The sequence below is a fragment of the Oncorhynchus tshawytscha genome, linkage group LG04, assembly GCF_018296145.1.
Source record: "Oncorhynchus tshawytscha isolate Ot180627B linkage group LG04, Otsh_v2.0, whole genome shotgun sequence".
Lineage (NCBI taxonomy): Eukaryota > Metazoa > Chordata > Actinopteri > Salmoniformes > Salmonidae > Oncorhynchus > Oncorhynchus tshawytscha.
Genome location: NC_056432.1, coordinates 28,503,282 through 28,530,356, shown reverse-complemented (window position 1 = coordinate 28,530,356; position 27,075 = coordinate 28,503,282). Strand labels below are relative to the sequence as shown.

Sequence of the window (27,075 nt, the reverse complement as noted above, 5' to 3'; positions counted from 1 at the left end):
AAATAGGGCTATCATCTGTTTACCACCCCTACCTTGTCACAACACAACTGATTGGCTCAAATGCATTAAGAAGGAAATACATTTCACAAATTAACTTTCAACAAGGCACACATGTTAATTGATATGCATTCCAGGTGACTACCTCATGAAGCTGGTTGAGAGAATGCCAAGAGTGTGCAAAGCTGTCATCAAGTCAAAGGGTGGCTACTTTGAAGAATCTGAAATATAAAAGATATTTTGATTTGTTTAAAACTTTTATTTACTATATGATTCCATGTGTTCTGTTTCATAGTTTTGATGTCTTCACTATTATTCTACATTGTAGAATGAGTAGGTGTGTCCAAAATTTTGTCTGGTACTGTACATTTGAACTTACTCTACAGGTTGGCTGCGTGGTTGGTCCTTTTGTGGTTAGGGATTTGAGACAATATATACACAGGAAAGTATAATTAAACCGAATTTTCAACAAGTTGGTTTCAGCCATTGGAGTCAGACACGTGAATGGTAGGCTACGCCATGTCAAGTTTGGGCTGACTTAAATAGTAGCTAAATAAATCGGCTTAAGTGTGAAATGACACTAAGCCAAAGTATATTTTCTTATTTTTTTATTGGATCTTGATGGCATGAATGCAGTTGTGATTACTCTCTGCACCTTTAGGCTATTCAATAAATCCCACACCAATTGCAAATCATCTGGCCTTCCGTGACTATCAACTCCCTTAGTACTGAGACACAGTACCCTTTGACACAAAGCATGCTGCTTCCCATCTATTCACAGAGCTAGATACCTGCTTTACCATCCTCACCCAGGCCTACAACAATCCTTCATTGTTTAATCAGGCTTCGAATTGATTCATAAACCTCTGACAATTACACCAGTCCATCCTGTAGGCATGTAGGCCCATTGTCTGTAGTTGTGGTCCCTATCATTGATACATCTTCAATGCCATTTTTTGTCTGCAGATGGCGCACTAAGACACACTTGCAAGGCCCTACGGCCATTCTGTAATATCTCAATTATTGCCCACCCTCGCTGTATCCTGACACGCCCATGCAATTATTTTGATAACAGCACGTGTCACTGTGAGCTCATTCCTCAGAGCGGGTGTCCACAGGTGATTTCATATTGGTTCTTCTTTATCCAATAGTCCCCAGCAATAGAAGTGCAGTTCAGGTGTCTAGAGCATTTGATCTAATAATATAGCAGCACGAATCGCTCTTAGAGGCATATGAGATTCCTGTGGGCGTTTTGGGAACAGAAAGAAGGAAACATTAACATTAACCCAGCGACTCGCGCGCAAGGGGTGGAGTTTTTCTGGTCGTGCGCTCTTTTCGGGTATTTTGGTGGTGTCGCCTATGAGTTTTTCACTTGAGATATTCTTCAGGAGAGCACCGTTGTTGGATCTGCAGGTGTACGGACACAATTCGACTATTACTGATTGCTGATCAACTGCCTTGATTTAGGTAAGGTTTAGGTAATTGCTATAGGCTACTTCTGTGAGTCTCTCATTTACCTGTCAGTTCACGCTAATAATGGGCAACATTCATTTCATTCAATTATTTGGTAATTCACATTATTTACTCAAACAATTTAAAAAAATGTATTTGAATTTCTGCAATTTTTAAAGGCCTATACCTATGAACATTGGATACAAGGGTTCTTGGTGATGTTGTCAAATTGTCTGTACACCCTGGTTGATGTAATTATTCGCTTGATTGCTACTTTTAGTTGCCCTAGCCATCTGAACAGGAACATTTTTGTTTTGTGTATCTTGGATTTATACCCAAACTCATAACAGCCTTGCCTCTGTCTTAGACCCTCATCAGTTTGTTTGACAGTTGGTTTGCCAGGAGGAATAGTTGCCACCAACATTATATTTCATTATGGCATGGAAACACATTAGGTGGGTGAAACTGTGGATACAGTGATGCAGTATGATCATGATGGATGCTTGGTACAGTAGGATCATGATGGATGCTTGGTACAGTAGGATCATGATGGATGCTTGGTACAGTAGGATCATGATGGATGCTTGGTACAGTAGGATCATGATGGATGCTTGGTACAGTATGTGTTCAATGTAGCATAATGTACTTCCATGTTGACTGATGATTACGAAGGGAAATTAACTTAAGATCCCACGCTTCACACAGTGCATCACTGAAAGCCCTGCCTTCCACAGGTGAAACCCGAGGCACGGATACATTCATTAAATTCTTCCACTCTTCACCTCGAGCTGGGCAGAACAATTCACACATTTCTTCAAAAACAAACATTGGAATGCAAGATGTGCCAGGCTTTACTCCAACTTAAATGGATGCTTCGTCCTGCTGGACGTTTTGTGGGAAAGTTTGGTAACTATTTTTGTGAAGTTCCCTACAAATGTGTTAGTTATTCGTTTGCCTGTTTAGCCACTCTAACTGATTGTAAGTAAGATGACTAGCACGAACAAAGGCTGTTAAGCCGGGGTTCGACTTCACAACCTTGCCCACAGTCATGCGGTTTCACCATATCTTTGAATAATATTCATTTTTATTTATTAATATTTGTTTATTTCACCTTTTTATTTAACTAGGTAAGCTAGTTGAGAACAAGTTCTCATTTACAACTGTGACCTGGTCAAGATAAAGCAAAACAGTCCGACACAATAACAACACAGAGTTAAACATGGAATAAACAAGCATAAAGTCAATAACACATTAGAAAAAAAGTATATATACAGTGTGTGCAAATGGCATGAGGAGGTAAGGCAATAAATAGGCCATAGTTGCGAAGTAATTACAATTTAGCAAATTAACACTAGAGTGATTGATGAGCAGATTGTGATGTGCAAATAGAAAAACTGGTGTGCAAAGAGCAGAAAAGTAAATAAAAACAATATGGGGATGAGGTAGGTAGATTGGGTGGTCTATTTACAGATGGGCTATGTACAGCTGCAGTAATCGGTTAGCTGCTCAGATAGCTGATGTTTAAAGTTAGTGAGGGAAATATAAGTCTCCAGCTTCAGCGATTTTTGCAATTAGTTCCAGTCATTGGCAGCAGAGAACTGGAATGAAGTGTGGCCAAAGGAGGTGTTGGCTTTGGGGATGGCCAGCAAGATATACCTGCTGGAGCGTGTGCTACGGGTGGGTGTTGTTATCGTGACCAGTGAGCTGAGATAAGTTGGAGCTTTACCTAGCATAGACTTATAGATGACCTGGAACCAGTGGGTCTGGCGACGAATATGTAGCGGGGGCCAGACGACAAGAACATACAGGTTGCAGTGGTGGGTGGTTTAAGGGGCTTTGGTGACAAAACGGATGGCACTGTGATAGACTGCATCCAGTTTGCCGTGTAGAATATTGTAAGCTATTTTGTAAATGACATCGTCGAGGTTCGGTATGATAGTTAGTTTTACGAGGGTATGTTTGGTGGTGTGAGTGAAGGAGGCTTTGTTGCGAAATAGGAAGCCGATTCTAGATTTAATTTTGGATTGGAGATGTTTAATATGAGTCTGGAAGGAGAGTTTAGTCTAGCCAGACACCTAGGTATTTGTAGTTGTCCACATATTCTAGGTCAGAACCGTCCAGAGTAGTGATGGTAGGCGGGTGCGGGCAGCGAGCGGTTGAAAAGCATGCATTTGGTATTACTTGCGTTTTAAGAGCAGTTGGAGGCCACGGAAGGAGAGTTGTATGGCATTGAAGCTTGTTTGGAGGTTAGTTAACACAGTGTCCAAAGAGGGGCCAGATGTATACTGAATGGTGTCCTCTGTGTAGAGGTGGATCAGAGAATAAACCGCAGCAAGAGCGGCATCTTTGATATATACAGAGAAAAGAGTCGGCCCGAGAATTTAACCCTGTGGTACCCCATAGAGACTGCCAGAGGTCCGGACAACAGGCCCTTCGATTTGACACACTGAACTCTATCTGAGAAGTAGTTGGGGAACCAGGCGAGGCAGTCATTTGAGAAACCAAGGCTGTTGAGTCTGCCGATAAGAATACGGTGATTGACAGAGTCAAAAGCCTTGGCCAGGTCCATGAAGACTGCTGCACAGTACTGTCTTTTATCGATGGAGGTTATGATATCGTTTAGTACCTTGAGTGTGGCTGAGGTGTTCCTGTGACCAGCTCGAAAACCGTATTGCACAGCGGAGAAGGTACGGTGGGATTCGAAATGGTCAGTGATCTGTTTATTAACTTGGCTTTCGAAGACTTTAGAAAGGCAGGGCAGAATGAATATAGGTCTATAACAGTTTGGGTCTAGAGTGTGGCAGATGACCGTGGCAGCTTTCCAATCTTTAGGGATCTCAGATGATACGATATGATATGATTCTGTGGATCCCCACAAGCACTTTTAGATGAGATTCGTTGTCTAGCCCAGCTGATTTGTACGTCTCTTGCATGTCCTGTTGCATCGTCTCAGGCTTTGGGAGAAGCATGGGGGCTGACTTTGGTTCAGCTCTGTTGTAGGTTCCGGAGAGAGAGAGGCTGTTGTACATGGATTAGCCGATTTCTCCTACGGGGTTGTTTGGCTCGGCCCTATCTTGGGCTAGAGAAATGCTGTGAGAAATATTGGAATGCTCGCATTATTGTAGATTTATCGGTGGTGACAGTGTTGCCTAGTCTGTGCAGTCAGAGGCCCAGGATGGTTGGTACAGACAGTATTTCCTGGTTCCCAAAACTTTTTGCAGGAGCTTTGGATCCCATTTTTTTTGAGCTAGCTTGTGCCCTGAAAAACTGCAGATCAGGGTCTAGAAATTCAGAATGCTAATGTACAGCCGGTGCTACAATGCAGTGCGCCACAGGATGATTGGTTCCCCTCCATCAACCTGATGTATGTGTACTTTCATGTGGCCATATATCCCTCTCACAGAAAGTTGTGGAGATGGTTTTCGCACCTATGAAGTGTCTGGGGCTCAGGATAATGGACTACCTGGCTGAGTCGAGGGAGCAGGTGGTGTTACACACATCCATGCTGGTTTCCCATGTTAAGTCTCTGTTTGACTCCATCTCAGTGGAGTGCGTTCTTGCTTGGCCCAATGCAACGAGTATCTCTGGGTGCCCCAACACGGGTGCAGCTCTGCTATCCAGGGTGGGGCCTGCTCTCGGGAGTAGCGGTTGCACCCCTAAGTGGTCTCCTAGATATGGGAAATGTTTGGCAAGGCCGACGTAAATCTTTACACATCGCGAGAAATGCACAATGTCGGCTGTTTTTCTTGATAAGGGGCCTGAGCGTTGGGAATGGATGCTCTCGTGCACTAGTGGCCTCAGACCCTTCTTTACGCATTTCCTTCTGTGGAGCTGATTCAGTCCACGCTGGGGAGGGTACTTCGAAAGGGCTTGTCCTTGATCCTTGTGGCTCTCTGTGTCTCATCTTATAGTTGGGGACCCGTGGCAAGTCCCGTTGCACAGGGACCTGTTGACCCAGGAGCAAATCTCAGGTCTGGCAGCCGGAGATTTGGAATCTGTGGGCTTGGCCCCTGAAAGGTCTAATCTGATTGCAATGGGTCTACCTCTGAAGTGGCGGGCATTTGAGTTTTGGTGGCGAAGGAATTGTTCCCTTTCAGAGCTGTCTGGTGAACATTTTAATGTTCCTACAGGGGGTTTTCGAGCAGGGTCATTCATTTCCCACCCGGAAGGTGTATATGGCAGCTATTTCAGTGGGAATTGATGGTGCCACTTCAGGGGCTCATCCCCTGGAGGTGTGTTTTTTAAAAGTTGTGTGCCGTCTCAGGCCAGCTTCTTATCAACCTTTTGTGCCCATTTGGGATCTGTCTTAGGTATTGAATGAGCTGTTTGAGGACCCCTTTGAAGTAATGGAGTCTGTGGATCTGAAGATCCTCTCCTACAAGACCGCTCTGCTTATGACTTATGACATTAGAGATCTCCACGCGTTATCTGTTCACTCCTCCTGTATAAAGTTTGCCCTTGGCGACTCTAAGGTGACATTACGCCCTAATACGGTCTTCACCCCTAAGGTCATGACTAAGTCCTACAGGTCTCTAGCTTTTGAGACTTTCCCCTTTTTGTCTCCTCCTCCTTATGAGGATCAGTGGAGGTTACATTCACTGTGTCCGGTACAAGTGTTACGCATTTAGATTGAGCAGACCAGGGGTGTCTGTTTGTGTGATCAACTTTTTGACTGTTTTGCTAATTCTGCTTGTGGTAGAGCGCTTTTTAAGCAGCGTCTCTCCCACTGGCATATGGCAGGAATGACCTAACGGTGTACACGCCCACTTCAGCAGGGTTCTGGCAGCGTCTTGGGCGTTGTTGAAAGGGTTGCCTGTAGGATATATTTGTACTGCTCTACTCTACTCAGCAAACTGGATGTAGCCAATCACCGTGCCATCCAAAGCCCCATATACTACCCACCACTGCGACCTGTATGCTTTCGTTGGCTGGCCCTCACTACATATTCGTCGTCAAATCAACTGGCTCCAGCATCTATAAGTCTATGATAGGTAAAGCCCTGCCTTATCTCAGCTCACTGGTCACCATAGCAACACCCACCCATAGCACACACTCCAGCAGGTATATTTCACTGGTCAGGTCACCCCCAAAGCCAACACTTACTTTGGACACCTTTCCTTCCAGTTCTCTGCTGCCAATGACTGGAACGAATTAAATAAATCACTGAAGCTGGAGTCTTATATCTCCCTCTCTAACTTTAAGCATCAGCTGTCAGAGCAGCTTACCGATCACTGTACCTGTAACACAGCCAATCTATAAATAGCACACCCAACTATCTCATCCCCATATTATTACTTACCCTCTTGCTCTTTTGCACCCCAGTATCACTATCTATTACTCCAGTGTTCATGCTAAATTGTAATTATTTTGCCTCTATGGCCTATTTATTGCCTACCTCCCTACTCTTCTACATTTGCACACATTATACATATATGTTTCTGTTGTGTTATTGACTGTATGTTTGTTTATGTGTAACTCTGTGTTGTTGTTTGTTGCACTGCTTTGCTTTATCTTGGCCAGGTCGCAGTTGTAAATGAGAACTTGTTCTCAACTGGCCTACCTGGTTAAATAAAGGTGAAATCAAATAAATTAAACACATTTGTGGAACAACCCTGTGGCTCAAGTTCAAGCCAGCATCTCAGAAATGTTTCACCTCTGATATGCCCAAACCAAGCCATTCAGACAACTTGAATTGAACCTGTAATGTGCAGACTATTATTTGGTATTTTGAATGGGTGGGAAAAGGCTGGATGTGTTTCGCAGGACTCACGTGCTGCCCAAGCACCATTCAAATCCCGGCCCCTATACCCCCCACCCCCTGACTGCCGTTTGTGCTGCAATGTACCAGTACCTCTCCATTGTTTTTGTTCTCTGCAACCTTCCATGTGCCTGCTGTACCCAACCCCCCTCTTGTTTTCAATTGTCTGTTTCCTGATGACTCTGCTGTTCTGGGTGTGCAGGGCCGTGGCACCACAAACAATCCACAGACTGAAACAGACCACTGTAATTTTGGACAAGTAGTAGCGTTTTAGAGAATGCAGGACAATGGCCAACGAATTTAGCTGCTCACGACTTTGTGGAAACATTTTATTTGTTTGGCCATTCCTCTTGTTTTTTCAATATGCTAACCATGCCACTATATAATTTGTATGGTTTGAATAAGGACGTTTTCTCCTGAGCCCTTACTCAGTTTGTTATATGCTCTTTTGCATAGGGCTTTTTCTCTGAATCACAAGGAGAATCATTAACTGGTATGCTGTTGTTCTGCCGGAAGTTACACTCCGATACAATCTGGTGGAGTTTGTATGATGAAAGCTTCACTGTTGCTTGTTTTCTTGTTTCTGATAGCTTTGTGGTTTTCTCAGTGTCTGTCTTTGACGAGACGGATGCGTGTCACTGGATGACTGCCTCATGTCGAGTCCTTTTCACATCTAGTTTCAGTTCAATATACATTCATAGACTTTCTGTCTGCCTCCTTTAATAGCACAGTTCCTGTTCTCTGTAAGATGTCTCCCAGTAAGAAAAATAACATTGAAAATACGTCTTTTAGAGGTATTTTCCAGATGTTGACATCATGTCCATTTCAAGCGCTGAATGAAAGGTTGGAAGATGTTTTAGCCGGACGTCGAACAGATGTCTTGTGTCCGGACTGCACCCCCCCACCCCCAAAAAATTTAAGATGCTGTTACTAAATGCTTAGTGGGCAGTCATGATGTTTCACAGTCATGGCTGCCATCCCATTTCTGACACCAATGTAGCGGATGACAAATCCGGGTCGTGGCGTGAAAGGCAAACACCCTATTGGACCAATTATAGATGTCTATATTTGGGCCAAATCAAAGCCGGACCGGACCAAATCTGATCCAATCAAAAGACATCTTTTTGAGGGCCAAATTAAGGCTAGCACGGACTGGACCAAATCTGGACCAATGTCTATGTTTCCCAAGTTTGAACAGCACAGTATATGATTGGTTCAGATTTTGTCCGGACCTGATCAAATCTGAACCAATCTTAGATGTCTATGTTTGTGGATGTTGACATGAAGGCCGGCCCAGCCCAAGTCAAATCTAAACCAATTTTAGACGGACCAAAAATCAACGTCCGGGGATAATGCTTGATGGTAAATGCTTAGTAGGCTGCTCTGCTCAGTGTTTGTGTGACCATTGGGACCATTGCCTGAGATGGCTTTAGAGTTTGAATGGGCTGCGGAGATACATCATTGCAAAACAATTTTGAAAACGTGCATGTGATAAACATGATAAAGCAGTGGTAAACTTTCCTGTGTCTCCCTCAGTGGATCTGAAGGCTTAATGGCCCGTGTAGGGGATGTGGTAAGATGGCCTGATTGCTGTGCAAAGTGGGGAGTCTGTCTGAATCTGCTTAGTGCTAACACCAGTAACATGATCCTCAGACGATGCTGTTGAGAGAGAAGTGGAGCCAGTTCTTTCTGAAGCCACACCACTGACAACCATGGCTAATGTACCTAGTAGTAACAACCGTAACAATAGCTTCTATTGTTTTGACACTATTGCCACAGTTTTGATGACAAGATATAAAGAACATATTTGATCCAATAATTAAGTCCCTTTCATAACCGGTTCAATGAATGATTACATTGAAATCAATGAAATTCCTGAGCTAATTTATTAGAGAGATATATTAGCGTATACATTTAACCTGTCACTTTTTCCTTTTAAGTGTGAGGAACCTGCAGCTCATTCTTCGACGATAATAGGAGTCTCACAACCTAGGAACGTCTCAGTCACTCATCTTCCTTCAACAACACCCCGTTCTTTTAATATCGCATCTGTTATTGTCATCACCTTAGTGATGGCAATTTTACTTGATCAAATCACTGTGTGGTTAGTGTGAGAATGTTATTCCACATCATTTAACATGGGGAGAGGCTTTCCATGGCATTCCTCTGTCTATTCAGTGGGTGTGTGACCGGGCAGGCAGCAGGACAGGTGTCCTATCAACCACATTCCTCCTCACGAAAAGGAGTGTGCTTGGAAACATTATAGGGCATAGCCATCAGCCAAACAAGAGCACTCACAAAAGCTATGGAAGTTCACAGAGCTAAATGGCCAGAAGCAAGAGATTTGTAAAGTGTGAATCATACACAGAGCATTCCGCTGCAACCACAACAGTGGATGGTGTGTGTTTCCTACAGTTCAGGCCTGGGTATAACCTGGTTCTGCAATAACCAGGTGAAAGGTGAAGAGTGTGAGCTGAGTATGGTACATAAGCAGACATGTTCATATCCAGGCCTGGCATCTTCTCTGTGCCAGCCAGCAAGACTTGTCTTCAAAGCGCATAATCAGAGTAGAGCAACCCTGCCATAATTGTGGTTTAGCGACACACGCATGAAACCCAAGACTCACCCAAGGGTGTGTTAGAGTAATCTTACTATGCTTACCTATGCTAAACTGTTGATGATTTCACAGACCTGTTTTAGCAGGTCTCACACACACATTCACAATTACGTAGTTTGAAGTGACGGTTAACAAAGGAGAATGTACAGCGAGATGAGGCTAATTGACTGTAATCTGCTTGTCTGTTGAACACTGCTGGCACCATGCGTGTTTGAGCATTGAGCAACAGTCTGGAACCCAGCACCTGGATACGAGAGCTGTTCTCCACTCTCCTCTGTGTTTCTCCTACCTTTACCCGAAGGGGCTGCTCTCTCAAAGACATGACAAGTGCCTGAGGGCTTTTTCATGTAGAGTATGACAGTTTGAACTCTCCATAGAGATCATTCTCCACTTGGAAACTGAATGCAGCCTTCAAGTCTGTCTGTGCAATTGATTTCAACAACCTTAATCAAAGTCATTATTGCTTCATTCACCTTTGATACTCTAGATTTTACAACTGAAACTCTGGATGATAAAGTGTTGTAGAGTAGACCATGGCAATATATGGTATACCATGATCAAATATTTATGGTATTAGGTAGACCGGTGTAGCACAGCGGAAGTGAGAGTATTTGACTGGACCGACAGTTTCTAGTTCTTCTGAACTGTGGTTACCTGATGTGTGGAGATGTGAGCCAGATGGAATACCTACTTGATATAATTTCTCCTCATTGTGTGGGTGTGTTTTATTGTGCTGCCATTGCTGCTTGGTAGCCAAAGCAACGAGTTCTCACCAGAATATAATCCACCACTGGGCTCAGTTTAAAAAATGTTTTTTTTCCTATGCATTTGAAATTTGTACCTATACTATAAAACATTAATTATATTGCGTTTCATCGCTTATTTTTTAAAGCTCCATTTAACACCTGGTGCAAATGTATTATCATAGTGATCTCTTTGGTAACAACTGGAGAGTTTCAGGTCAATAGTGCTCTTCCAAAGGTAAGCAGCTATCACCCTTACACTGCCTGACAATAAATAGCAAGCAGCTTTACAGTGATAGCAGTTGTTCCATAAATCATAAATTAGCTCTGTGCCTTGTTGATAATGATTCCAGTTAAGCAGAAGACATGCTGATCCTGGCCCATTGGACTAATTAAACAGCCCAGAGACTGAGAACGTTAGGGTGTCTGTCTGTCCCCAGGGATTACAGCAGGAACAACAACTGGCGCCTCGGCTGTTTCTCATGTCCACAGCAATTAAGGGCGGTTAATGATGGTGAGCCTGGTAACCACGCTAATTGCCTGAATGTGCTAATGACTGGGTGGGTTTGTGCTGATTGTTCCAGACCCTTGTGGAATGTACAGACAGACGGCTGTAGATGGCTGAAATGGGCCAGTGTAGGGAGGGAGAGATGTCCCAGATCCTGACTGGGTTCACTGTTTGCTCTGTTTCTGTATGGATAGCTGTGGAACCAGCCTTGGGGCCTAACGGTAGAGGATCCCTTCAATTCTAACACTATGGTGTATGGAACTAGACGGATCATATTTACAGGAAGATTTAAGACCAGTGAGAGCATGTCCAGTCACAGTGCATTCTCCACCAATGATCAGTTCTTATTCCAGATTCGTTGCCTATGACGATAAGATTAAGCCTGCGGCCATGTGGTGCACCAAGGTTCAGTTATTGATCTGACCAAGTATGTTTTGTCTCAAACTCTGACCTACATATACACAGTAATGCTGGAAAGTTACATAACAGGGGCCTGTGAAGACAGAATTGGGAAACATCAGCTTTTTGTTGTAGGATCTGTCAGCATTTTCTTCTTGGTCAAACATGTTTTGTCAGAAGTTCACAGATTTCAACAGAGACTCAAACCAGATAACGTCTTCATTTCTCAATACATATTTGCGAGACTGAGCATGCTTTCAATTCTATATTTACCTTGATGTTCTGCAATATGGCTGCTGTCAGATATGTGAAATTGAATTAATTGAGCTAAATTAAATAGAATTAAATAGACTTAATAATGACACTATTTCCCTTTCTGTTTCTCTGTTTTCTGCAACAGTGCTTTTCCTTATTTTATGGTGTGTTGTGAATAGTTGTATGGTCGTGGTAGCACTTAACCAGGTATTAATAAGAGCATTGCTGTGTAGTTGAGGTGCCTCTCTACTAAAGCAGCAGCAGCAGTGTGTGTGTGTGTGTGTGTGAGAGCGAGAAAGAGAAACTATGCTGCCCTGTGGTGGGGTCTGTGTGTCTGCCGGTCGGGCCGGAGTTCCACCTCCTCCTCGTCTCCTCACCACAGCATGAATTACCAAAGAGCAGGAGAGTTGTCAGTGTCTCAACACAAGTGCAAATGAAAAACACTACAGCCAACACTATGCATGAGAAGGGCAGAATTATGGGGGCCAACTGTATACTGTACCCAGCTGACGCATAGACCTTACTGTAAAACAGACATCCTAGCAGCATCCTGTGCTATGATCCCAATTAAAATACAAGGGACGTCCATGGTTAAAAATGAGTTACACTATATATACAAAAGTATGTGGACACCACTTCAAATTAGTATATTTGTCTATTTCAGCCACACCCGCTGACGGGTGTATAAAATTGAGCACACAGCTATGCAATCTCCATAGACAAACATTTGCAGTAGAATGGCTTTAGTGAAGAGCTCGTTGACTTTCAACGTGGTACCAACAAGTCAGTTCATCAAATTTCTGCCCTTCTGGAGATGCCCCGGTCAACTGTAGGTGCTATTATTGTGAAGTGGAAATGTCAAGGAGCAACAACGGCTCAGCCACGAAGTGGTAGGCCACACAAGCTCACAGAACAGGACCGCCAAGTGCTGAAGTGCGTAGCGCTTACAAATGGTCTGTCCTCGGTTGCAACACTCACTACCGAGTTCCAAACTACCTCTGGAAGCAACGTCAGCACAATAACTGTTCGTTGGGAGCTTCATGAAATGGGTTTCCATAGCCGAGCAAGTCTAAGATCACCATGCGCAATGCCAAGTGTCGGCTAGAGTGGCGTAAAGCTCTCCGTCATTGGACTCTGGAGCAGTGGAAACATGTTCTCTGGATTGATGAATCACGCTTCATCATCTGGCAGTCCGACAATCTGGGTTTGGCGGATGCCAGGAGAACGCTACCTGCCACAATGCATAGTGCCACCTGTAAAGAGGAATAATGTTCTGGGGCTGTTTTTCATGGTTTGGGCTAGGCCCCTTAGTTCCAGTGAAGGGAAATCTTAACGCTACAGCATACAATGACATTTTAGATTGTTTTGTGCTTCCAACTTTGTGGCAACAGTTTGGGGAAGAAACTTTCCTGTTTCAGCATGACAATGCCCCGTGCACAAAGCGAGGTCCATACAGAAATGGTTTGTTGAGATTGGTGTGGAAGAACTTGACTGGCCTGCACAGAGCTCTGACCTCAACCCCATTGTATACCTTTGAACACCTTTGTTCCTGTTCCCAAGAAAGCTAAGGTAACTGAGCTAAACGACTACCGCCCCATAGCACTCACTTCCGTCATCATGAAGTGCTTTGAGAGACTAGTCAAGGACCATATCACCTCCACCCTACCTGACACCCTAGACCCACTCCAATTTGCTTACAGCCCAAATAGGTCCACAGACGATGCAATCTCAACCACACTGCACACTGCCCTAACCCATCTGGACAAGAGGAATACCTATGTGAGAATGCTGTTCATCGACTACAGCTCGGCATTCAACACCATAGTACCCTCCAAGCTCGACATCAAGCTCGAGACCCTGGGTCTCGACCCCGCCCTGTGCAGCTGGGTACTGGACTTCCTGACGGGCCGCCCCCAGGTGTTGAGGGTAGGCAACAACATCTCCACCCCGCTGATCCTCAACACTGGGGCCCCACAAGGGTGTGTTCTGAGCCCTCTCCTGTACTCCCTGTTCACCCACGACTGCGTGGCCACGCACGCCTCCAACTCAATCATCAAGTTTGCGGACGACACAACAGTGGTAGGCTTGATTACCAACAACGACGAGACGGCCTACAGGGAGGAGGTGAGGGCCCTCGGAGTGTGGTGTCAGGAAAATAACCTCACACTCAACGTCAACAAAACTAAGGAGATGATTGTGGACTTCAGGAAACAGCAGAGGGAACACCCCCCTATCCACATCGATGGAACAGTAGTGGAGAGGGTAGCAAGTTTTAAGTTCCTCGGCATACACATCACAGACAAACTGAATTGGTCCACTCACACAGACAGCATCGTGAAGAAGGCGCAGCAGCGCCTCTTCAATCTCAGGAGGCTGAAGAAATTCGGCTTGTCACCAAAAGCACTCACAAACTTCTACAGATGCACAATCGAGAGCATCCTGGCGGGCTGTATCACCGCCTGGTACGGCAACTGCTCCGCCCACAACCGTAAGGCTCTCCAGAGGGTAGTGAGGTCTGCACAACGCATCACCGGGGGCAAACTACCTGCCCTCCAGGACACCTACACCACCCGATGTTACAGGAAGGCCATAAAGATCATCAAGGACGACAACCACCCGAGCCACTGCCTGTTCACCCCGCTATCATCCAGAAGGCGAGGTCAGTACAGGTGCATCAAAGCTGGGACCGAGAGACTGAAAAACAGCTTCTATCTCAAGGCCATCAGACTGTTAAACAGCCACCACTAACATTGAGTGGCTGCTGCCAACACACTGACACTGACTCAACTCCAGCCACTTTAATAATGGGAATTGATGGGAAATGATGTAAAATATATCACTAGCCACTTTAAACAATGCTACCTAATATAATGTTACATACCCTACATTATTCATCTCATATGCATACGTATATACTGTACACTATCATCGACTGCATCCTTATGTAATACATGTATCACTAGCCACTTTAACTATGCCACTTTGTTTACATACTCATCTCATATGTATATACTGTACTCGATACCATCTACTGTATCTTGCCTATGCTGCTCTGTACCATCACTCATTCATATATCTTTATGTACATATTCTTTATCCCCTTACACTGTGTATAAGACAGTAGTTTTGGAATTGTTAGTTAGATTACTTGTTGGTTATTACTGCATTGTCGGAACTAGAAGCACAAGCATTTCGCTACACTCGCATTAACATCTGCTAACCATGTGTATGTGACAAATAAAATTTGATTTGAGATGGATTGGAACGCCGACTGCGAGCCAGGCCTAATTGCCCAACATCAGTGCCCGACTTCACTAATGCTCTTGTGGCTGAATGGAAGCAAGTCCCCGCAGCAATGTTCCAACATCTAATGGAAAGCCTTCCCAGAAGAGTGGAGGATGTTATAGCAGCAAAGGGGGACCAACTCCATATTAATGCCCATGATTTTTGGAATGAGATGTTTGACTAGAAGGTGTTCACATACTTTTGGTCATGTGGTGTATGTGGATCTACTAAACATAAATGTTTGAATATTATTTTACTGTGGTATAATACAACTTTTTTTGGGATGTGTGTGTGTTTTTTTGAAATTGAGGGTGTGCAAGAACTTCAATGTCGTTGGCAGGTAGCCTAGTGGTTAGAGCATTGGGCTAATAACCGAAATGTTGCTAGATCAAATCCTTGAGCTGACAAGGTAAAAATCTGTCATTCTGCCTCTGAACAAGGCAGTTAACCCACTGTTTCTAGGCCATCATTGTAAATAAGAATTTGTTCTTAACTGACTTGCCTAGTTAATTAAAGGTTAAAAAAATATTTTTTAATCTAGTCGTGTCGTTGGTTTTCAGATTCCGCCCATTTCTTTTATATCAAGAGGATCTAATCAAATAGGAGATAAAGGCAGACGTTGCAGGTGACCTCAGTTCTAACGTATTTATCTTATATAGTCACTGCAGCAAAAAAGCATGACTGATGACGGAATCTCTCTCTCTCGCTCTCTTTCACAGGGTTTGAGCAGGCAGTGGGTGGCGACCTCTAGTCACGTGATGGCGCTGACAGTAAACCTGATTGGTCCGTCTCCATGGGGCTTTAGAATATACGGAGGAAGAGACTTCAAGAAGGTGATAACAGTTTCCAAGGTAATCGCTAACGACCTTAATGCTCAGTCACACCATATCCTCTGTAAAGGAAAACATGCAATGCCTACTCAACTTCCTCAGTCTCTGCTGTACTTCTTTGCTCCTCTCATTGTTTCTCAATTGGCTGCCTTCTACCTGTTTCCTTAACAACTGTATCCAGTCAGATTGGAGTAAAAGCTACATCAGGAGAAAACTAGTTATTACAGTTAGGGTTGAGTGGTGTGTGTGTGTGTGTGTTAGTGCACATGTTGTTTTACTATTCTTGATTTTCTAAGCTTGTGAGGAAACAACAGGAAGATCGAGCTGTAGAAGGCAAGATATTAGCAGAGTTCTACTCTGTAAACAGACTCAGGATATCCAGGGCAGACTGCTCCCTGCCACAGCCACTCTGAAACCCAGGGAGACTGCCCCCGCCACAGCCACAGACAAAAATAGCTGTTTTCTTGTGATGATGGGCATTCCTTCTCATTCACTCCCTCTACCATGTAGCCAACAACACCAGCATGCAGGGAACACTGGGAACTGTGTCTCAAATATCAAACAGTCTCATAGAAGAAACAGGGGTCCATGCTGTGCGGGAGACCTCATCAGTGAAAGTGGTTGTAAAACCCACTTGGAGAAGCAACATGTTTCCCTCCCTCCCTCCCTCCACCTCCCTCCTCCTCTCTGGTTAAGCAGCTATGGCTTTGGACTGTCTGAAGTGGTTGCATCTTGGCACTGAAACAACATGGATGCCCCATCTTTTCCCATTCTGTTGGCCTGAGAAGAGAGCTTCCCAATGTTTTTGCAGGGCATAGCCCCCTGTAAAAATCTGCACCCTTAGTTTATGTGAAGTGAGGCGTGCCCTGATCAGAAAAGGCATGTATCATTGTGGGTTGCCAGAGCAACGCTTAATTGCCACTTGAGTAGACCCACAGACATGACACCTCTGCCATCTTGCTTCGCAAAAGGGACAAACGCCTTGCAGCCTGGCATTCTCTCTGCAATCTGCCATGTTTCTGTTGGAGATGTATGAAGGAGACCTCTTCATCTTCACTGATTGTGTCTTTTTAATTTTCCTCTTTCTGTTTTTAATTTTGGGCCAGCCTTGTTGATGCTGCTCTAAAAGGGTAGGTAGCATAAACGTAACCACATGTAATATATGGTTTTGCATTAGAATACATATTAAAAGTCCCAATGCAAAGTTATACCACACTATTCTATTTGAGTTAGTGCATAAAACTGATCAGTTTCAATAAAATCTTCAGCCCACTTACAAGCAAATACTTTTTAATGTATTATTACAAGTCAGCTTACAAGGTTGCTAGCCAACTAGTCTGCTAATGTTAGCCCTACTGGCCTGCTAATGCTATGTTAGCAACTGGCTGACTGACTCACGCAGTGCCATCAACACCTAGCTTACAGCTACATTAAAGTAAGCCAAAGTTTTGGAAATACATAATGCCATCTAACCAAATAATATTACCCCTATATGCAATTATCTTAGCCAGCCAGCTAAAGTTAGTTGGCTAGGCTAGCTAGCATGATAAAATAACTAACTAGCCAACCACCACGGTCTGCATAGCTAAGTAGTAAGCCAGAGAACAACTAGTCTAGCATAGGCAGAAAGCCACAGAACACGCATACAACAACAAAAAAGCCAACGACATAAAGTAGAGAGAGTGGAAACTTATCGATTGACGGCTGAGTTAGGTACCAAAGTCAAAGAAGAGACAAGGAGAGGCCTTCAGAGGGAGCTAGCTAATCCAATAGCGATATAGTGAGGTAAATCCACATTGAATTTACCCGGTTTATTTCCATCATTGCTGACACTTACGATCTGCCGGTAGGTCGGGAGAAAATTGAGGTTGCAGGTATCACATTCACGCTCCGCACAGCACCTGATTTGAGTCTCATTTCGAATCCTGCCTTCCACTGGCCTAGTGGTTAGAGCGTTGGACCAGTAACCAAAAGGTTGCTGGATTGAGTCCCTGAGCTGACAAGGTAGAAATCTGTTGTTGTGCCCCTGAGCAAGGCAGTTTAGCAACTGTTCCCCGGGCACCGAAGACGTGGATGTTGATTAAGGCAGTCCCCCGCACCTCTCTGATTCAGAGGAAGACGTCATAAATGTGGAAGACACATTTCAGTTGAAGGCAATCAGTTGTACAACTGACTAGGTATCCCCTTCCCTTAAACTAAGCTATCGAAGTCCTCCAGGGTGAAATGCGCATGTCTACTGTATGCGACGCTCAAGGTTCCCATTCTCCAATCTGCTTGCTTCAACCGGACAAACCATTCCAACTTCAAAGCTTGCTTCTTATTTTTGGGCCACAAAGGATTGGGCATCGAAATTAGTCATAACCCTGTCCTTGTGAGTATTACTGCACTATCTACAAATTACGCTCATTCGACTATCACTACCAAAAACGCACAGGAGAAAAAGATTTGCAGTTTTTCACATTAATTTATAGGGTTTCTTTATTGTGGATGTACATAGTAGTTCACCAGTGCAAACACTTGGTTTGAAATGCATTTACATGCTAGCATGGCTAGTACCTAACATTGGAACTAGCTAGAACTAGCTTCTCCATATGATGTTGAGAAATAGTGCATTGTGGGTAGTTCCAATATATCCAGAAACAAGTTTATAAATATGCAAAAATGCTAAAACATAACTGTTTGTAGTTATAGGTAACCAGATCGTGACTACAACTAAGTTGCTAAGTCTTTGACCACACTGTCAAATAAAATAAAAGGTTATTGGTCACATACACGTGTTTAGCAGATGTTATTGTGGGTGTAGTGAAATGCTTGTGTTTTCAGCTCCGACAGTGCAGTAATATCTATCAATTTCACAACATATACACAATACATACAAATATAAGTAAAGGAATGGATTAAGAATATATAAATATATGGATAAGCAATGTCAGAGCGGAATAGACTAAGATACAGTAGAATATAATACAGTATATACATATGAGATGACAAATGCAAAATATGTCAACATTATTAAAGTGACTAGTGTTTCATTTATTAAAGTGGCCAGTGATTTGAAGTCTATGTATATAGGCAGCAGCCACTAATGTGCTAGTGATGGCTATTTAACAGTCTGATGGCCTTGAGATAGAAGTTGTTTTTCAGTCTCTTGTTCCCAGCTTTGATGCACCTGCACTGACCTCGCCTTCTGGATGATAGTGGGGTGAACAGGCAGTGGCTCGGGTGGTTGTTGTCCTTGATGATCTTTTTGGCCTTCCTGTGACATCGGGTGCTGCAGGTGTCCTGGAGGGGAGGTAGTTTGCCCCCAGTGATGTGTTGGGTAGACCGCACTACCCTCTAGAGAGCCCTGCGGTTGCGGGCAGTGCAGTTGCAGTACCAGGTGGTGATACAGCCTGACAGGATGCTCTCAATTGTGCATCTGTAAAAGTTTGAGGGTTTTAGGTGCCAAGCCAAATTTCTTCAGCCTTCTGAGGTTGAAGAGGTGCTGTCGCGCCTTCATCACAGTCTCTGTGTGGGTGGACCGTTTCAGTTTTTCAGTGATGTGTACGCCAAGGAACTTGAAGCTTTCCACCTTCTCCACTGCGGTACTGTTAATGTGGATAGCGGGTGCTCCCTCTGCTGTTTCGTGAAGTCCACGATCAGCCCCTTTGTTTTGTTGATGTTGAGTGTGGGGTTATTTTCCTGGCACCACCCTTAGCTCCTCTCTGTAGGTTGTCTCGTCATTGTTGGTAATTAAGCCTACTACTGTTGTCGTCTGCAGACTTGATTGAGTTGGAGGCATGCGTGGCCACGCAGCCATGGGTGAAGAGTATTAGGAGAGGAGTGCAGGAGGGTGCTGAGTACTCACCCTTGTGGGGCCCCAGTGTTGCGGCTCAGCAAAGTGGAGGTGTTGTTTCCTACCTTCACCACCTGGGGTGGCCCGTCAGGAAGTCCAGGACCCAGTTGCACAGTGTGGGGTTCAGACCCAGGGCCTCGAGCTTAATGATGAGCTTGTAGGGTACTATGGTGTTGAAGGCTGAGCTATAGTCAATGAACAGCATTTGCACATAGGTATTCCTCTTGTCCAGATGGATGGGGCAGTGCGATGGCGATTGCATCGTCTGTGGATCTATTGGGGTGGTAGGCAAATTGAAGTGGGTCTAGGGTGACAGGTAAGTTAGAGGTGATATGATCCTTGACTAGTCTCTCAAAGCACTTCATGATGATAGAAGTGAGTGCTATGGGGCGAAAGTAATTCAGTTCAGTTAACTTTGCTTTCTTGGGTACAGGAACAATGGTGGCCATCTTGAAGCATGTGGGGACAGCAGACTGGGATAGGGAGAGATTGAATATGTCCGTAAACATGCCAGCCAGCTTGTCTGCGCATGCCCTGAGGACGCAGATAGGGAATGCCGTCTGGGCTGGCAGCCCTACGAGGGTTAACATGCTTAAATGTCTTACTCACGTTGGCCACAGAGAAGGAGAGCTCACAGTCCTTGGTAGCGGGCCGCGTTGGTGGCACCGTGTTATCATCAAAGCGGGCGAAGGTGTTTAGCTTGTCCAGAAGCATGACATCGGTGTCTGCAATGTGGCTGGTTTTCCTTTTGTAGTCTGTGATTGTCTGTAGACCCTGCTACATACAGTACATCTCGTGTCTGAGATGTTGAATTGTGTTGTTACATTGGTGAGTAGAAACTCATGCTTCCTACCCTTTAAGTGCTCACAAGTGCTCAATTATCCTGATTTAAACTCCTAATTTGGGCTTTTGTGTTTGTATGGTGTGGTATAGTGTTTGTGTGTGCCTGAGAGAGACTGACTGAGTGAGTGTTGCTGGTGTGTGTTTGTTCCATTAGGCTGGAATTCCCCCTAATGCAGGCAGTAGACCATTGGCATGTGGTGAGGTTGGAGGCAAAGGTCAGGCCAGAGTAGTCAACCCCACAGTCTCACTGATGACTTTTCTCTCAAGGTGTCATGAATCCTCACACTGTCGAGGTGTGCCATGTGCGTGAAGAGCTGTGGTGTCTGCTAACGTTTATTGCAACCCAAATATAATGTAATCACCAGCTAGAGCCCTGTAACAACTGATTGACACCTGGCAGGCAAACTGAGGAAAACAACCCATCTCTTCATCACAGCCACAGTCTCATGTTATTACAATCATGTCTTCACTGTTTTGTCATAATGATTGTTCATCAGTGTATCTGTCAGCCCTTGACAAAAATTCCAACACTCGATATGCAGCATTTCGTTCAGGCTTGCTGGTTATTTACGTTGCTGATAGCATCATGTCTGCACCAAGTCCACAGGCCGTAGAGCGAGTCTGACTGCATCTCTTACCTCTGGCCCACAGGTCAATGGGGGCAGCAAGGCCGAGTTGGCCGCCCTGCAGCCTGGTGATGTCATCCTGGAGATCAATGGAGAGAACACAGTGGACATGCTCAATGTGGAGGCCCAGAACAAGATCAAAAACTCCAAAACTCAGCTGCAGATGCTGGTGGAGAGGTAGGGTTCACTACAGTGCACAGTTCAAATCAAATTGTATTGGTCACATACACATGGTTAGCAGATGTTATTGCGAGTGTAGTGAAATGCTTGTGCTTCTAGTTCCAACCCTATTGTACTGTATCTAAACCCAGCAAAAAAAGAAACGTATTTGTATGAACATAAGATTCAACAACTGAGACACAAACTGAACAAGTTCCACAGACATGTGACTAACAGAAATTGAATAATGTGTCCCTGAACAAAGGGGGGGATCAAAATCAAAAGTAACAGTCAGTATCTGGTGTGGCCACCAGCTGCATTAAGTACTGCAGTGCATCACCTCCTCATGGACTGCACCAGATTTGCCAGTCCTTGCTGTGAGATGTTACCCCACTCTTCCACCAAGGCCCCTGCAAGTTCCCTGATGTTTCTGGGGGGAATGGCCCTAGCCTTCACCCTCCGATCCAACAGGTCCCAGACGTGCTCAATGGGATTGAGATCCAGGCTCTTCGCTGGCCATGGCAGAACACTGACATTTCTGTCTTGCAGGAACTCACGCACAGAACGAGCAGTATGGCTGGTGGCATTGTCACGCTGGAGGGTCTTGTCAGGATGAGCCTGCAGGAAGGGAGGAGGATGTCTTCCCTGTAAAGCACAGCGTTGAAAGTGCCTGCAATGACAACAAGCTCAGTCCGATGATGCTGTGACACACCGCCTTCTCATTTTGTAGCTGCCTTACTCAAGAGAGTATGCGGCTTTATTAACACAAGGATATTTTTTACATTGTTTGTAAACTGATATGTAACGAGAATTAATGTCAAAATAAAATGCAAAACGGGCCTTTTTTTTTTAGCTAAACATTTGGGGCTCTGCCTCACCTGCCCTGAGTGACGGGTCGCCACTGAGATGGGGTCACCACACCGTGGCATACAGACCACATCTGTGCTCTCTGGTCAGCTTACATCTGCTGATTGCTTATATTTGTGCTAGTGCCACAGTTGCCACATCCTCCCTCCTACTTTCCACAATTATAGTGTTTGTTATTAACGTCTTAAGATGTCCCATCTCTCTCTCCCTACAAAGGACCCGTGGCTTCATTCTGGGGGAATACCACAATGTGTCAGAATTATCTTGCCAAGATGAACTGTTTGTTCCATTTCCCATGTTAATAAACATTGTTTAAAAGTTAGCTGAGAACTTTTTAGGGTGGCAGAGAATTGGCTCCACAATGGACCCTTTCCTGTGAAGTGAGGCTATTGGTTGGCGAGTCCTTGCTCTCTCTGTCTTTCTGTCTCTGCCTCTCTAAGTGAATTCTCACACTAAATTCTTCATACACACACACACACACACACACACACATGCACGCTTCCTCTTTGCATGCCCCAGGTCCATGTGAGTGGATTTTTCCCTGCTGACCTCATGTCTCCTTCCGAGCCAGAAACAACTCTGTGACTCCCTGGCTTCCCAGGACAATGGCACTCTGTAGCTCCACCAGCCACTCTGCTCCATCTGCCCCTAGACCCACTGTTCTACTGGCAGAGGCAAACAGGATAGGAAAGGTAGTGAAGGGTGGTTTGCACTATCAAGGCCCTACTGTCTTTAGATGGCAGGCAGAACCATGTCTCTCTTATCAATACTAGTCAAGCACCCCTCTAGCCACCTCCAATCAACTACAGTATTTCCCCCCTTGTTGGTCAATCTGCAGCATTATGCAATGTGTTGTTCTTAACAGTAAATTAACTCCCATGAAGAATCATGAAAACTACACACATATTATGCAGTGTAATGTCTGATCTGAAGTATAGTGTAAGAGAGGAACCTGGTAAATGGGTTTACAGCCCTGCAGATCACTGCAGCTGGATTACAGCTGGGTTTGCCCATGGGCAGAAGTTGGCATCAGCTCACCCTTAGAATAGGAGTGTTGGTTAAGGCGTGCCTGTCTTAAACTGAGGAACTGCACCAAATACCCATATGTACAATAACCTGACTTGTGCACTCTTTGAGGTACTTTTTGATTTCAGATTGATATCTGCAGCTGAGTGGAGATTTTACTGTGACACTAAAAAGAAAAACACCAGTATCTTGTCATTCATACTGTCATTTATCCTCCATTGTCCTCAGCTGCCTCTTAATGAATCCATTGTTCACTGACCATGTGGGCATGATGTCATGTCCCTCTGATCTTATTGGTCATTGTAATGTGATGTTACTGAGCAACTGCAGATGGGCATCGGAATATTGCCCAATGGCACTTACAGTGGGGCAAAAAAGTATTTAGTCAGCCACCAATTGTGCAAGTTCTCTCACTTAAAAAGATGGGCCTGTAATTTTCATCATAGGTACACTTCAACTATGACAGACAAAACGAGGGAAAAAAATCCAGAAAATCACATTGTAGGATTTTTTAATGAATTTATTTGCAAATTATGGTGGAAAATAAGTATTTGGTCACCTACAAACAAGCAAGATTTCTCGCTCTCACAGACCTGTAACTTCTTCTTTAAGAGGCTCCTCTGTCCTCCACTCGTTACCTGTATTAATGGCACCTGTTTGAACTTGTTATCAGTATAAAAGACACCTGTCCACAACCTCAAACAGTCACACTCCAAACTCCACTATGGCCAAGACCAAAGAGCTGTCAAAGGACACCAGAAACAAAATTGTAGACCTGCACCAGGCTGGGAAGACTGAATCTGCAATAGGTAAGCAGCTTGGTTTGAAGAAATCAACTGTGGAAGCAATTATTAGGAAATGGAAGACATACAAAACGACTGATAATCTCCCTCGATCTGGGGCTCCACGCAAGGTCTCACCCCGTGGGGTCAAAATGATCACAAGAACGGTGAGCAAAAATCCCAGAACCACACAGGGGGACCTAGTGAATGACCTGCAGAGAGTTGGGACCAAAGTAACAAAGCCTACCATCAGTAACACACTACGCCGCCAGGGACTCAAATTCTGCAGTGCCAGACGTGTCCCCCTGCTTAAGCCAGTACATGTCCAGGCCCGTATGAAGTTTGCTAGAGAGCATTTGGATGATCCAGAAGAAGATTGGGAGAATGTCATATGGTCAGATGAAACCAAAATATAACTTTTTGGTAAAAACTCAACTCGTCGTGTTTGGAGGACAAAGAATGCTGAGTTACATCTAAAGAACACCATACCTACTGTGACGCATGGGGGTGGAAACATCATGCTTTGGGGCTGTTTTTCTGCAAAGGGACCAGGACGACTGATCTGTGTAACAAAGGGTATAAAACAAAGTATTGAGAAACTTTTGTTATTGACCAAATACTTACTTTCCACCATAATTTGCAAATCATTTCATTAAAAATCCTACAATATGATTTTCTGGATTTTTTTTCTTCTCATTTTGTCTGTCATAGTTGAAGTGCACCTATGATGAAAATTACAGGCCTTATCTTTTTAGTGGGAGAACTTGCACAATTGGTGGCTGACTAAATACTTTTTTTGCCCCACTCTATATAGGCAGCCCTATTCAGTCATGTTTCTTTCTAATCTTTGGCACCACATTCAATGTCTCAGGTCTGTGCATACTGTACAAGTGACCAAGGCACGTCACTTCTCAATGTGAACAGTGTGTGAATGGAATTCAAGAGGATAGGATAAGACAAGACAGTGGTATGTTTATTCTAATAGTTCACTGTATTGTCACTGTTCTCTTCTATTAATCTGCTCTGTTTTGTTTTCATCATTAATCTGAAGGTCAGAGGGCAGACAGAATAGATTGCATAGATTCCTATCTGTCTGAAGAATGCTTGGCAGGCAAACTCCCAGTACCCAATTATGACAAAGATCAACATGCTGTTCCTTTGCTGATCGGTGATGTTACGTCCCTGTTCCATGCAGAGATCAGACAGCTCTCTAGAAGAGAGACGAGCATCTTCACCTCTCCATGGTTTATGACAACAGCCGCCACTCTCTGCCCGTGCTCATCCATCTACTGCTGTACATGAGGCCTGTGACAGAAGGCCATGGTTAGATTACAGGTCACATTATATAAGGCCTAGTAGTTAACCTTGTATGCCTCTCATTGTCTGAAGGACATAAGTTAACTTTATCCTCATCTCTCTCAACCAGAGGAGCTGAACTGGATACATATAGCGGAAATGTTACTTTAATTTGTGAATTCCAAGTGAAAACACAGTCATTTCCTTACAGGGAAGTTATTTTGAAGCCCAATTTACCATCCATTATGTTCTGTTTTATCCATTAAGTTTCACATCTTCTCACTGCTGTAGCACGAGGAGCCTGTTTTCCTCTTCCAGCCGTTCTCCTGGTTGGATGTGCCCCTGCAGCACATGTGGAGTATTCAGATACTGTTCAGCAGGGCCAAGGTCTGGGCTGTTAGAGGTGTGTTTCTGGGCGATTTACCACAGGCATCCAGGGCCTTCCTGTGCGCCTCATTACCCTGGACTGAGGCTTAGCTGAGAGGAGAGACAGGCAGTCCTACAGTCCTACAGTGAGGGGGGACACTACTGTAGTTGTTTACATTGGGTCATACAGTCCAAAATGTTCCACTCAGAACTGGGTATAAGTTTCATTAAAGTGAGCACAGTGAAAGAGGTTTGAACGATGAGGCTCTGCTAGGAGAATAATGTTAAAGAGCTTGAATTGTTTTCAAGGTTCTCTTGAGATACCAGAGGTTGTACTGACAGTACTTTGGCGTAGGGGAACCAAAAGTAGGGGAACCAAAATAAGGTGTCTGATTCGAAGATTCTTTAGACTTTTGCCAGTGTGCACTTACATATCAGTGTTTTCTCACTCAGGTTTTCAGTCTCACTCTTATCTCTTGTGACTTGAGATATATATATATACACACACACCACACACACACACACACACATGTCCTCCGGCACTCACAAAATATCTGAATTGAAAAGTGTACGTGCATATTATGTCACGAGATCTAACAATGACGGAAAACCTGAGAGTGAGAAAGCACTGATGTGCAAGTGCACACTGGCAAAAGTCTAAAGAATCTTCGAATCAGACACCTTATTTTGGTTCCCCTATGCCAAAGTACTGTATGTCGTTTTGATTTGAAAAAATAACCTTCAAAACCATTTTTAAGTTCTTTAAAACTTCTTGATGCACCCATCCCGTTAGCGGGATCATTTACGTCAACATCAGCTGGATTGCAGCGCGCCAAATTAAATTACTACAAATATTTAATTTTCATGAAATCACAAGTGCAATATAGCAAAACACAGCTTAGCTTGTTGTTAATTCACCTGGCGTGTCAGATTTCAATAAAGCTTTTCGGTGAAAGCTATCCAAGCGTTTATGTAAGAACATCTCTCTCCGTAGACAAAATATTAGAAACAGCTGGCGGCTAATTCCAATATATCAACCGGGACTTTAGCTTCATCAATAGGAGAGAGAGACACAATGGCTGCTCCAAACTGTTGCGCAAGCAAAACTCTGGGGACACCCAGCTATACACTGACGCAATGTGATCTTTCTCGCTCATTTTTCAAAATAAAAGCCTGAAACTATGTCTAAAGACTGTTCACAACATGGGGAAGCCATAGGAAAAGGAATCTGGTTGATATCCCTGTATATGGAGGGAAGGCATTCAATGGAACATGGAGCTTTCAAAATAGAGGCCACTTCCTGGTTGAATTTTCCTCAGGGTTTCGCCTGCAATATCAGTTCTGTTATACTCACCGACAATAGTTTGACAGTTTTGGAAACTTTAGAGTGTTTTCTACCCTAATTTGACAATTATATGCATATTCTAGATT

At 44.2% G+C, this 27,075-nt stretch overlaps 1 protein-coding gene across 4 annotated transcripts in view; it reads left to right on the top strand.

Moving 5' to 3' along the window:
• Window positions 1-1,093: 1,093 nt before the first annotated feature.
• Window positions 1,094-27,075, top strand: part of LOC112248480 (PDZ and LIM domain protein 2) — a 60,588-nt gene continuing 34,606 nt past the window's right edge. The window contains exons 1-5 of one of the 4 annotated variants that reach the window (XM_024417543.2): window positions 1,094-1,464; window positions 2,184-2,355; window positions 15,575-15,639; window positions 15,734-15,865; window positions 21,174-21,325. In XM_024417543.2, the coding sequence (XP_024273311.1) occupies window positions 15,773-15,865; window positions 21,174-21,325 (245 nt within the window). In that variant the 5' untranslated portion in view covers window positions 1,094-1,464; window positions 2,184-2,355; window positions 15,575-15,639; window positions 15,734-15,772. The remainder of the gene's footprint in view (window positions 1,465-2,183; window positions 2,356-15,574; window positions 15,640-15,733; window positions 15,866-21,173; window positions 21,326-27,075) is intronic. The other 3 variants (XM_024417542.2, XM_024417544.2, XM_024417541.2) reach the window with 3 other exon arrangements.